Raw genomic sequence first — 13,918 nt, forward strand, 5'->3', positions numbered from 1 at the left:
ACAGATTACACAGATTGAATTACGCTTGAAGTAAGTTCGAGACGTGTAAAATAAATAAATAAGAGACAGATTACACAGATTGAATTACGCTTGAAGTAAGTTCGAGACGTGTAAAATAAATAAATAAGAGACAGATTACACAGATTGAATTACGCTTGAAGTAAGTTCGAGACGTGTCTTACGAAATACTAACATTAGAAAATGCTGAAGTGCAGTTTGTTACCGCTTCTTCTGCACTGACGCTTAAGAAGCGGCAGTAAACTTTGTTTTAAGTAATATAAGTATTTGACGTCAACCAATGTTGTGAAATCAGAAGATAAGACAATTATTAAATGATATGAAGTGTCCCTTCATTTAAATTATAACAATATCAATTGAACCTGAGAAATTTCGTGCGCATAACCATTTCGAATTTTCACATAGGTAATATGTCTTAGAATTTAAAATATTTTCACATCTCAGTCCATAGAAAGAGAAGAATGCTTTCAGGCATTACATTCACCTGTTTGCTAGCAGTAATTCGTTAATTTTGCACAAAAACAAAAAGCTGAGAGGTAGAGAAATAAACAGCTTCCAAACCAAACCATGCAATAGAATAGAATAAATTTATTTTTAAAATTGGATACAAGGTATCACTTTATTAACGTCACATCACTTAAATCTAATTACCTATAACTATAACCGCTTCCAAAGCGCATGTGTAGAAGAAGCGGGGGAACAAACTACACTGCAGCATTTTCACCGGACGTCAATTTACAAATACAATTAGGCAAGGCAGCCTAAATGATCACATTACATCACGCTACTCGAAATACTTACTCTGGAATATGTGCCGAGAAAGCCGAGTGATTTATCTCGGTTTATCCCGCTCCCCGCCATCCTAATGGTTGAAGTTTCCGGTCGCTGGTGTGGTAATGACCAGTTAGAATCCGCCTGACCAATCTATAATGACGTGTGTCGTTAGTTCTACATTATTTAACTTAATTTGGTAGTGTTTAGACGTCAATCTTATTTGTTGTATACATTAATGCTGCAGTGTAGTTTGTTCCGCCGCTTCTTCTACACATGCGCTCTGGAAGCGGTAGTAGTTATAATTAGATTTAAGTGATTTGACGTCAATAAGTGATACCTTGTATCCAATTTTGGAAATAAATCTATTCTATTCTATTCCATTAACTCCTCTTTCCTGAAGGGTGAGAAAGGGACTGTTTTTCTTCACTTGTTCTGCATTCTTCATTTTAAATTTGTTGATTAGGGTTTGAGATTTTATAATGAAAGATCATCTATGTATAAATTGCAAATTCTGGTAAAAAAAGTATTAAATAGCTTACTATTCATAGTCTATTTTATCCACGTGAGCATGTCCTTGCATAGATATTAAATTACTTTGCTATAACTGCAGTTAAAGTGCACGCCAATTTCGCGATCTATACAAAGAACGATTTGACAACACGAGAGACAATAGAAAAACAATCTTCTCTACTCTAAACTGACTCCTTTGATTACCATATTCAATTACCTTTGATCAAACTCACAAAGAATCTAGTACTTGCCATTCTATGCCCAAGAACGTTGTAAGTGCAAAATTCGATGGTATCCACTCCGTCTCACTCAAGATAATGGAAATGCGGCGAGATGAAAGAACACAAAGTGAGAGGGTAATAGGCAGATAATTCTGTAATGCATTGGAAGGCATTACTATCCATTTGTCGAGCGCAGTCGAGTGCCGGAGTTATAGTGCGGTAGGTGGCAAATCATGTGTTGTATCTGAGTTTGTCGTTAGTGTAATTTTTTATCTTGGAAAACAAATGTATAATTATAATAAAATGAATAGGTGAATGACATATTAATTAAAGTATAGTCACAAGAATTGATTTCGTTAAAATTAAGAGTGCTGACAGTCAAAGTGTTGCATATATATCGGCTAAGTAAAGTTTTTTTTTGGAAATTCTCAACGAAATGTAGTTCCTGGCAATGATTTTCAAGGAGATAATTGTAATGATTTCATTAATTTGACGTTATAATTTCCTTTTGATTAATGAAAATACACATAATTTTTAAAAAATATCAAAATAAAATATGTTGGTTGAATAAATTTAGACTAGCAATTAAAAAAAAATACATGCTCGCAATAAGTAACAATTTGATAATTCCTATTTAAGTTAAATTTTCAACAAATAGTTGTTATTAAATTTGTCATTTTTCTAATCTTTTTAAAGTGTATATAATACAAACCGCCTGTTATATTTTTATTCGAAATTAATAAAACAAATTTATTAATTTTCTTACTTGGGTATTTAAAAGCAATTTTTATCACTGACAATTATAAATTTACTACTTAATTTTAACTAAAACCATTAATTATCAAATCAAACATTTCACCTAACATCAAACTACATAAAACAATTCTTTACCCAGGTAAGCGCGCTAGGTGAAAAAATTAAGTACATAATTAGTATGTAAGCTAGCGTTAATCAGCGTTAGACAATACGCCGCCATCTTGGATCGCCGCCCCTGTAGCGCTGTCTCGCTCGCACCCCCCCACCAGGGGGAAGGCTTGCCGGGCGAGTGAGGCTGCGTTGTAAGGACCGGTCTGGTTATGATATCGTAGGGGGTTTATTTTTTGTAAGTTATGGTTATTTGAGGCATTATGCATATATTATTGGGCGTGTAGTAACTAGCAGTGTAATTATATAATAATCTCGTCTTGCTGAACTTTGAGTTTCATAATCTTAATTTTAAGCGTTATTTTTCAAAATTAAAATAAATAATTAATATCTTACCAATAACGGGATGTACGATTTTAAATAGTTAATAAACTATATATTACCTGAATAGTATGATAAAATATCATCTGTCTGTTTAAAATCCTAACATTCTTTTGTTAAATACATAAAATATGGTTTACTGTTTTTAAAATAGGAACGCGAATGCACATTCTTGAATATTATAAACACAAGGTAATATATTACATTTGGAATTCAGTAGACACTACAAACAATTATTCTGTAATACAATAAACAAAGAAACTGTAACAAAACCATAGACACATAGTGCTACGAGATTGCTACGACTTGCTACGATTTGGATCGGCTACGAACTCTACGCGATTTCTTTTGATCATGACAAGTAAATATTTTTGGCGTAGCGTTAAACATTATAGTAATAAATTGTATAACGCTACGCCAAATAAACGTATTTTTTTTAAATTTCCAAAGTGAAATTTAGTGTTTTTTCAGCGATGACTGATGAACTCAAAACAATGAATTCGTCGATGAATGTTTCTTGTTTGAAACTCTGACAACGAAGTTCCCGGGTTCGAATCCCGGCCAGGGCATGATGAGAAACGAACATTCTTTAGTTGGCATGTGTCTTGGGTGTTTATCTATATAAGTATTTATTTTATTATATTGTGTCGTTGAATTAGTATCGCATACATATCAAAAGTCTCGATCTTACTTCAAGGCAATCTGTGAAGTAATTTAATTTATTTTTATAATTCTGACTTTCCCACTCCTGTAACGTTGTCATGGGATCCTAGAATTCCAGGCACCCATAGATGACATAACCTGGACAAACGCCAACACGATGCCACTAACACAACTACAATAAGTATCCGAATCATAACATCCATATTTCCACAGAGCATTGTAGCGCTAGATCTGTCATTTATAACGAAAACGTATTGCGATCGTAAACAGAGCTATAAACCTTCGTTCAGGGCATTCCCACTAAGAACACCCCCGCCCCACCCACCCATCACCCCCGCCGCCCTCCGAAACAAAGGCAACGTATAATTTTTAATCTCAACAAAAGATGCTCATTTTTCACGTAGAAAACGTTGCCATCTTTACAAACTTAACTTTGCAACTAGACAAGCGAAATACTACTCTATTTTCTCAACAATAAAAGCTATTTGCAACCGTTGGCGGTTGCGAAACAAGAATCCGTTGACAGCTTATGAGAAGCCGGTTTGTTTGTTCGTAACACTTGTGTATGAAAATGTTTGTCAGTTCGTGGCTCGAGATAAATGATGCCTTTGATATTATTTAGGATTTATTCTTATGTTTTATCGTGTGGTTTTATGATGAAACTCTGTTAAGTTTGCTCCGCCACTTCTACTCCACTGGCTTCTTAAAGCAATAGAAACTTTATAAGTTATGTTTGATGTTGTAAATCATTGTAGAATAATTAATTGGTCTTGACTAGATTAATGTTCTTTATGAATTGTCTAAGGCCTTAGTAGGATATAAAGTGATTTTTTTAGGTATAGTATATAACGGGTTAATTTTTGGAAGACTGTCCTCATTAATATAACATAAGTAGTAATCTGAATAATCAGGTAAAAAGTAAAAAAAGTAGAAGCGCTTGCGCATGCCCGTGCTCTGCTCAAGCTGTAAAATAAGCAATTACTATTAATTAAATTGAGTTGATTTCGAGTGGACAGACCTCTATGTCCTATTTCCTAAAAGGTCAACCCCAAAAACCCAAATTAAAATTAGCGCATTGAAATCATTAATTTTATACTTCTTCTAATTTTTTTAAACGTATATAATTTGCATTGCTACACGATTATATTTGTAAATAGCCGTCCGGTGAAAATGCTGCAGTGTACTTTGTTCCGACGCTTCTTCTACACTAATAAGCTGTCACAGCTTACCAACTGAAGCGGTGGTAGATATAATAAGACTTAAGTTATGTCCTGTATCTAATTTTGAGAATAAATCTATTCTATTCTATTGACTTTTACAATACCTATAGATACGCGAGAAAAGAAACAGTTGCCATATCAGAATGGAGAAATGTAATTTCATGCAAAAAGCTGACATATATGTAAGTAACGCCGGTACAATAAAATATTCCATCTAATGACTACCTAATCCACAGATCTGGCTAATTAACCCGCTCGGGCAGTGACAGGGCCGTCTGACTGACTGAGTGACTGACTCACCGGAGTGGGGAGGCGGGGTGGAGGGGCGACGCCGCTACGGCCGACCCAGCCCTGTCACTGCGCCCGATTCTTGAACAAAATTATCATGTCAGAACATTGTTTCTGCCATCAGGCAGTGGGTATTAGCCAGATTTTGATGTTTATATAGATTTTGCCCCAGTGAACTCCGGGAGAAGCTTTGATTTACATACAATGACGTTAAGAAAGGATTCCAACTCATGCGCACGTTATGTTGATGGATCTTGCCAACACTACATGTATTAACCAGATTTTAGGCAAAGTTAAAAACGACTTGACAGCAGAAATCGTTTGCTACACAGGTTATTAACATTTTTTGATTTGCCGATGGGAATTGTATGCTACACAGGTATTAAACGTAGGTAATGTTTTTTTGTTTAATATCGGTTTAGGCATTTGTCCTCCATCTCACCTGATGGTGGTAAGTGCCGACAAAGACGAAGATATTACAGGCCTATCCCCCCTAGATAAGAGATACCCATTTATTTTACTTTAGAATGCTCTCGGTCAGTACTCGTGTGGGAATATAGACGCAGGCAGGCTTCCTTCGTTAATGATTTTATGTCCGCACCAGTCAGAAAATCATAAATTAATGGACACAACATATATTCTACTTACCATTAAAGTGGTCTCGGATCCCACAGGAAACCTAAAGGTAATTCTAGCTATGAAATTACATAGCACCGTGTTGTTTAGAATAGAACCACTCCATAACTATCTCTTTTCCATAGATGTCGTAAAAAGCGACTAAGGGAAAGGTTTATCAAATCTGGATTCCTCTTGTAGGCAATGGGCTAGCAATTGTCACTATTTCAATCTAAATCTATACTAATATTATAAATCTGAAGTGTTTGTTTGTTTGAACGCGCTAAACTCAGGAACTACTGATTACTGATTCTTTTTGCGTTGAATAGACCATTTATCGATGAAGGCTTTAGGTTATATAACATCACCTTGCAACAATAAGGGGCAAAGAAATAATGTAAAGAAAACCATGGAAAATTATTCATCTTTGAGGGCTTTTATGATGACCAAAAAAAACTACTCTACGCGGACAAAGTCGCGGGCACAGCTAGTTTCAACATAAATCCGTGAAGCTGAAGCGGGGCATGTCAGTCTTTTCAAGACTGTTGGCTCTGTATATTTCGTAGGGGATATAGACGTGACTATGTGTACGTATGTAGGTATGTTATATACAGCACCACTTAAAGATTTAAGATTAGTATCGCTACATCTCTTTCTCATTAAAGTAATCAAGGAATGTGCCTATGACTTATCTAAGCTGATTTAAAAGCTGCTGATTTTAAGCTAATTTTTCCCGTTTTAAGAGTCTTAGAGGTCAGACGGGAGTCATGTAGTGTAATTACCTGATTAACATATTCCTGGAGATGAGACCGAAAGAACGTAGAAATGCCCGTAGGTATAGTATACTAAACACTTACTAAAACAATTGTAAAGGTTTTAAACAGCAGGGTAATTTTAGAATAACTCTAAGTAGAAAGTGACTGACATATCGACATACAGCCCAAACTCCTGGGTCTATATACAAGAGACTTGATATTAGGTGGGTAGGTTATTTCTTTGGTCTAGGGGTGCACTAAGAGAGATTTTCCCGAAATTCCCGCGGGAAAGAGAACTGTGGTAAATTTTCGTTGTTTTAAAATGTACGTTGAAGAAATTGCACTTTACGCTGTTAATAACCTTAAACAAAGAGTAAACCAGATTTTTTGTTATACAATAATTTGCAGATTTACAGATTTATGCGAAAATTCCGCTGTTAAAAAAAAGGGTGAAACTGATTTTTTTTATTACATTCATACATACATAAAATCACGCCTCTTTCCCGGAGGGGTAGGCAGAGACTACCTCTTTCCACTTGCCACGATCTCTGCATCCCTTTTTTATTCCGCTGTTAAAAAAAGGTTGCAACTGAATTTTTGGTTAAAAGTGACCATCACGCCGCGACTCACCGAGTAACCAGGGTGCTACGGAGTCATTCTCCTTCGCACTCTTCAGGATGGTCTCCGGCAGCGGCAGCGAGTGGCGCACCATGGCGCCGTAGAGGCCGTACTCCGCCATGATGGTGGACCGGCCCCAACATTTCTCCGTCTTCCGCCATTTCGCCCGACGGTTTTGGAACCAGACCTGGTGGAAGAGAGAGGTGTTTTTTTAACATACATACATATGGTCAAGTCCATATCCCTTGCGGGGTAGACAGAGCCAACAATCTTGAAAAGACTGAATGGCCACGTTCAGCTATTTGGCTTAATGGTAGAATTGAGATTCAAATAGTGACAGGTTGCTGGCCCATCGCGTAAAAATAAGAATCACAAGTTTGTAAGCCTATCCCTTAGTCGCCTTTTACGACACCCATGGGAAAGAGGTGTTTTTTTTAAATGATGAAATTAAATAAATAAATATATACGGGACAAATTTCGCAGATTGAGTTAGCCTCGATGTAAGTTCGAGACTTGTGTTACGAGATACTAACTCAACAATACTATATTTTATAATAAATACTTATATAGATAAACATCCAAGACCCAGGCCAATTAGAAAAAGTTATTTTCTCATCATGCCCTGACCGGGACTCGAACCCGGGACCTCCGGTGTCACAGACAAGCGTACTACCGCTGCGCCACAAAGGCCGTCTGAGTCCGTAATGAGAATTAAAGGTATGTATGTATATTTATTAATAAGTTTATGCATATTTAGTGGATAGGTAGGTATTACTACTTTGTACTGAATTATCTATTTCCTTTATTGTTTGCCGGTTGACTGGAAGAGATCCATTCATGGGATAAGTCCGCCATTGCAAGTGATTTGTTTCTTTCATAACTGTGTACTATTTTCATGTTAGTTGTGTAAATTTCTATGCAATAAAGATATTATAAACAAACAAACAAACAAAGGTATATCAAGTTCAAGATATGGAAAAGTTAATAAAAAAACAGTACGTTCGCGTTAATTACCGTTTGCATACATTTATAATTATGCAACGCGAAAGTTTAAAAGTAATAATTGAGCTACGGAAAGACAAGTTAATTATTTATTACGGATATTTTGCTGAGCGAGTGCCGTGTGGTTCCCGACACCAATAAAAAGAATAGAACCACTCCATCTCTTTCCCATGAATGTCGTAAAAGGCGACTAAGAGATAGGCTTATAAACTTGGGATTAATTTTTTAGGCGATGGGCTATCAACCTGTCATTATTTGAATCTCAATTCTAGCATCAAGCCAAAAAGCTGAACGTAGCATATTAGTCTCTTCAAGACTGTTGGCTCTGTCTACACCGTAAGGGATAAAGTCGTGACTATATGTAAGTATCTTTCCTGTGAATTTCTAAAAAACTGAAAGAAGAAAGGAGTAGTTAATCTTAAAGATATGCTAAAATTCTGTTTCACACTTAAATAAATCAACTAAACTAAAAAAAAAAACACTGTCTAACTAAACCCTAAAAATAATCAGTCCAAACATGTGACACCAGCACTCCGCCCCGCCCGCGCTAACTAAACGCAAGAACAAACCAATTATCGCGAACAAAACGCAACTAAATTAAATTTTCAAATTCGCCGCCGCCGTGTTTGCGCGGTAGGGTTGCCAGTTGTTGCAAACTGTGTATTTAGAAATATTGGGGAGTGGGAAGACATATCGTGAACATCGATTGTAATAATGTTTATAGCGTGGTCAAATGTTTGTCAATGACATTTGACGACGGCCTCTGTGGAGAAGCGGTAGTGCGCTTGTCTGTGACACCGGAGGTCCCGGGTTTGAATCTGAATGAAACGAACTTTCTCTGATTTACCTGGATCTTGGATGGTAATCTATATAAGTATTTATTATAGAATATAGTATCGTTGAGTTAGTATCTCGCAATACAAGTCTCCAACTTACTTCAAGGTTAACTCAATGTGTGTAATCTGTCCCATATATTTATTTAATTTAACAAGAAAGAAACATTTAATTACGTAAATTAATTTGACACATAAGTATGTAGTATTAACTAACTAGTATTAAGTCAGGTTTTTAACGCCCATTAGGGCGTTACTAATAATGTAGTTAAGGAGGTAGATTTTTGATATAAGGATTTAAGATCGATAAAAAAAATAGTAAAAATATAGTCAGTTATCAGTAACATGCCACGCCAAAACGTTACACATTTTTTTTGTTCAGTTAGGTATATAAAGAAAATTAAACTTAATTAACGAGTTACCAGCAAGAAGCTTATTTACGCTTTATTTAATTGTACCGAAATCTCGTTACCGTACCAAGGTAAAAAAAAATTGAAAAAGTATAGAAAAATCTGGATTTATTTCACATATGTACATACATACATATGGTCACGTCTATATCCCTTGCGGGGCAGACAGAGCCAACAGTCTTTAAAAACTGAAAGGCCACATTCAGCTATTTGGCTTAATGATAGACATGAGATTCAAAAAGTGACAGGTTGCTAGCCCATCGCCTAAATGAAGAATCACAAGTTTATAAGATAAGATAAATTTAATATAAGCCTATCCCTTAGTCTCCTTAAGTCTCATTAACTAATGCACATCAATGCCGATAAATAACACATAAATATTATTTTATTTAGGTAAATAAATAATTTTTTTTCCATCATGTCTCCTATGTCGGGTCTGCTGGAAAAGATTTCTTTTGAAATACGCAGAACCTTTGTAATTTTGTTTCTCGTGATTATCAGTCTCCGAATTTTCTGTGTACCTATATTAGTAAATAAATAAATTAATAAATAAAATTAAGAACTTAATACAAGATTATCTATCTTTAAATTTTAATTCACGAAATTTAGGTAAATCCTAATTAACACTTCATCCCACTTTCTTAAGTGGCAACCCTGTCACCGCAACAGCAGTACAAAACAGTTAATTTCTAATTAAATTTGTTAATTAAACTCGATCCTATGCACACTCGCCTCCCGCCCGCCCCCGCGCCTCTGGGCGGATTCCGTTGCGCGTATTAACTACATATATCAGTCTTTTCAAGACTGTTGGCTCTGTCTTACCCCTAAGTCATATAGACGTGATTATATGTATGTATTATGCTACATAGTGAGTTCATGCATGTTCCATAACTAAAATCTAAAACAAAGCCGTGTCCACATGCGTAATTTTGGCTAGTAAAATGGAAATGTCCAAGAAAGACGGGCCCGGTAAAAAAGCTATAGGAAAACTACGTTTAATTTACTAAGAATTGCTTCGTTACGAACAATTAGATATAACTAATACCCGAATGACTTCTAAGCTCACACGAACAACATGACCAATCGCCAAGGGTTTAACCCACTCGGCGGCAAGCGGTAATTCGTTTACCGGGAACAATTAGCGGTAATCCGGTCTCGGCCCGGGTGTAATCCGGGCACAATTAGGCTGTCAGCGCCGTTCCGGGAGCAATCAATATCGGAAACAGACCGGTTATAAGGCAGACGATTGCGTTACCGCGTGCCGTGTGTCTCTCAGCACTTTAGAATAGGACCTTGTGCCGTGTGGTTCCCGGCACCAATTAAAAAAAGTATAAGACCACTCTCGTGTCGATTAAGGATTAAAAAGGCGATTAAGGGATAGGCTTATAAACTTGGTATTCTTCTTTAAGGCGATGGGCTAGCGAACTGTCACTATTTAAATCTCAATTCTATCATAAAGCCAAGCAGCTGAACGTGGCCTTACAGTTTTTTCAAGACTGTTGGCTCTTTCTACCCCGCAGGGGATATAGACGTGATTATATGTATGTATGGATGTCGTAAACAAAGACTAGAAGAATAGGTACTCATTTAGTGTAGCTTTTACCATGATCTTTTAGGCGATGGGCTAGCAACCTGTCACTATTTGAATCTCAATTCTATCATTAAGCCAAATAGCTGAACGTGGCCATTTAGTCTTCAAGACTGTTGGCTCTGTCTCCCCCGCATGGGATATGGACGTGACCATATGTAGGTATGTATGTTTGTATTTACCGTGATACAATAACGGTTAGGTTCTTGCAAAGGTTGCGGAGGTCAGACGGGAGTCGCTTCGTGTGAAAACCTGACCTTTTGTGTTTAACGTGTTTGACCACGATCCTTGATTGGTTATCAAGGGTCATGGTCAAACACTGCACCTCGGGCCCTCACCAAACAGGTCACTGTTACTGTCTACCCCGCAAGGGATAATGACGTGTTGTGAAAAGGAATTTATATTACCTTCGCACCTCTATTTCCTCATAAAATTGGCCCATGCATTCCGCCGAGCAAAAGCCGACATTCCTCGCCCTAAACACATAACTTCCCTTTCTCCATGTCGGGTAATTATTCTACTACCATTGCGTTCCATTATCACTCATTATTCACCTTTGTGTCTACATATGTAAGGTTTTATACGTGTGTATGTTGTCTTATACCTTGTAATTAGTTCTGTAATTTCATAAAATTACACTCATTTCAAACAAAACCAATGTTTTTATAACATGATATAACTTTGGAACTTACATACATACATATGGTCACGTCTTTATCCCTTGCGGGGTAGTCAGAGCCAACAGTCTTGAAAAGACTGAATGGCCACGTTCAGCTATTTGGCTTAATGATAGAATTGAGATTCAAATAGTGACAGGTTGCTAGCCCATCGCCTAAAAAAGAATCCCAAGTTTGTAAGCCTATACCTTAGTCGCCTTTTACTACAAACATGGGAAAGTAATGGAGTGGTCCTATTCTTTTTTGTATTGGTGCCGGGAACCACACGGCAATGTATATCTGTATAAGTTTTTATTATAAAATATAGTATCGTTGAGTTAGTATTTCGTAACACAAGTCTCGAACTTACTTCGAGGCTAACTCAATCTGTATAATTTGTCCTGTATAGGTATATTTATTTATTATAAGGAAATAATTTTGGGAATTTCCCCACAAGAGTGAAGTCATGGAAACCTAACTTTACAAACGTTAAGACAGTAAATGTTCCACTTTCCATCAAGTTAACCCTTCACACTCGCAACACATTTACGCTTGGTAATATTAACGGATTAATGTGCGTGTGTTTATGTATGTGTGAAAATTTACTAATTAACATACAGACACACAAAGGTTCCAACGTAATTGTTAATTTGGCACATTCGCGCTAAATGACGCACGGACCGACAATTTATTAGTTGTGTGTGACAATTACCAGTGTAAGTAGACCTAGGACTGTGAAGTTTGTAGAGCAAAACGGGGGTCAGAGTAAGCTGGTCGCTTACATAAAGGGTGTAGGTAATTTTCGTGAAACAATTTGTTTGCGTACACCCTGTAGTTGGGTCGTTTTAGCTTGGATTGTGGCAGTTAACGCAATAGTTAGTTTGTTTGTTCAAGACAAGAAGGCTAGAAGGATTGTATTTTGAAAACATCGAATGCTTATAAGAAAAGAAGCTATAACAATTTTATAAGCCACATACTTAATTCAGTTATTACTTAGTTCGCAACGGAATGAAACGCGTATAAAGAGAAAAATGTATAAAGAATCACTTCCAACAAAAAAATGTTTACTTAGTGACTTGGTCGGGTTTAGGTATTTGTACCTACCTAAGTATTTTTTGTATGTCTATGATTCTTTTAACAGAAGATTTAATAATAAATTTGTACAAACCTACTTTACTTTTATCGGTATAAAGTACAAGGATTACCAATTAACATATATATATATTCTGAGGTTTGGATAAAATTTACTTACTAAGTATGATTAGGTACCTATATAGCTGCAGAAGAATATTTTGTTTCTATACAAGAATTCATTATTTAATCAATTAATCAGAAATAAACAAAAGAGTTTTAATATCAATAATGTCAGGAAAAAAAACATAAAAAGTTTAAGCAACCCTCGACAAACCAAGTCTTTACAAATCACACCATTAACAAAATAACGTTATTAAGTCAACAAACCCCACCCTAATACAAAACGTTACAATAAAATTACACGAATAAACAATTAAGTCTTAAGCCAGTAACATCTAAACGTCTTTATTTCATTGCGCGTTCATTGAGTAACGAATCAATTTGGATGAGTACAAAACCGTCAATGTGAGTTGAGGCAATCGATATAATGGGATAGATTAGGGAGAGTGGTGCAGGTCAGTGGGGTTGTCCCGTGGGATGGGGTAGTCAGAAGTTCACACTTATCTGTTTGACATAATCGATGGATTGTTTGCAGTGCATTAAAAAGATAAACACGGTGTTTATAGTCATTGATGTTTATTTTGATTTATTTTATTCGATATTTTGTGAAAGGGTTCATTTTTTAAAAGTAATTTTATTTTGATGAAATTCATTACAATGCTATAAATTAGTTAATAATTATTACACGTTTTAGGTCACCTTAGCTTCTAAATTACACACATATATATATTACATATTGTCACGTCTACATCCCTTGCGGGGTAGACAGAGCCAACAGTCTTGAAAAGACTGAATGGCCACGTTCAGCTATTTGGCTTTATGATAGAATTGAGATTCAAATAGTGACAGGTTGCTAGCCCATCGTCTAAAAAAAAGAATCCCAATTGTAAATTATTTACACAGGTCATTGAAATAAAAGTTGATGAATAAAATAATATTGGCAAATAACGGAAAAGTTTAAAAAAATAATAAGTCATTTTAACATTTTCAATTTAAAATCCGCGTTCCCTTACTCATTCAACACAGTAATTATTTCAATGCAACTCTTTTCAGCGCTGACACAGCTTATTACAATAATAAAAGGCGACTTGTTTACCGTGACGCGAACTTTTTAATTTGTCCGCCATCCCGCAAGTCATTCCATTACCGAACGCTTCAATAAGGCGCACAAAGGTTCTTATTTACGGAGTGCATAATTCCATTTCTCCGTAGAATGGAACGGAGCGGTCGCGGGCGGACCAATCAGGTGCAGGCGCGCTAAATGGTGACGCGAATTGCAGGCTGTTCGCAATTTGAAATACAATGACG

At 36.2% G+C, this 13,918-nt stretch overlaps 1 protein-coding gene across 1 annotated transcript in view; it reads right to left on the reverse strand.

The window, feature by feature from the left end:
* The window catches only part of LOC106137955 (visual system homeobox 2), a 103,664-nt gene that overhangs the window by 6,143 nt on the left and 83,603 nt on the right, over nucleotides 1-13,918 (reverse strand). Inside the window, exon 6 of the mRNA XM_013338915.2 lies at nucleotides 6,940-7,114. Within this exon, the coding sequence (XP_013194369.2) occupies nucleotides 6,940-7,114 (175 nt within the window). The remainder of the gene's footprint in view (nucleotides 1-6,939; nucleotides 7,115-13,918) is intronic.

This window comes from Amyelois transitella, chromosome 15 (assembly GCF_032362555.1).
Source record: "Amyelois transitella isolate CPQ chromosome 15, ilAmyTran1.1, whole genome shotgun sequence".
Taxonomy (NCBI): Eukaryota; Metazoa; Arthropoda; class Insecta; order Lepidoptera; family Pyralidae; genus Amyelois; species Amyelois transitella.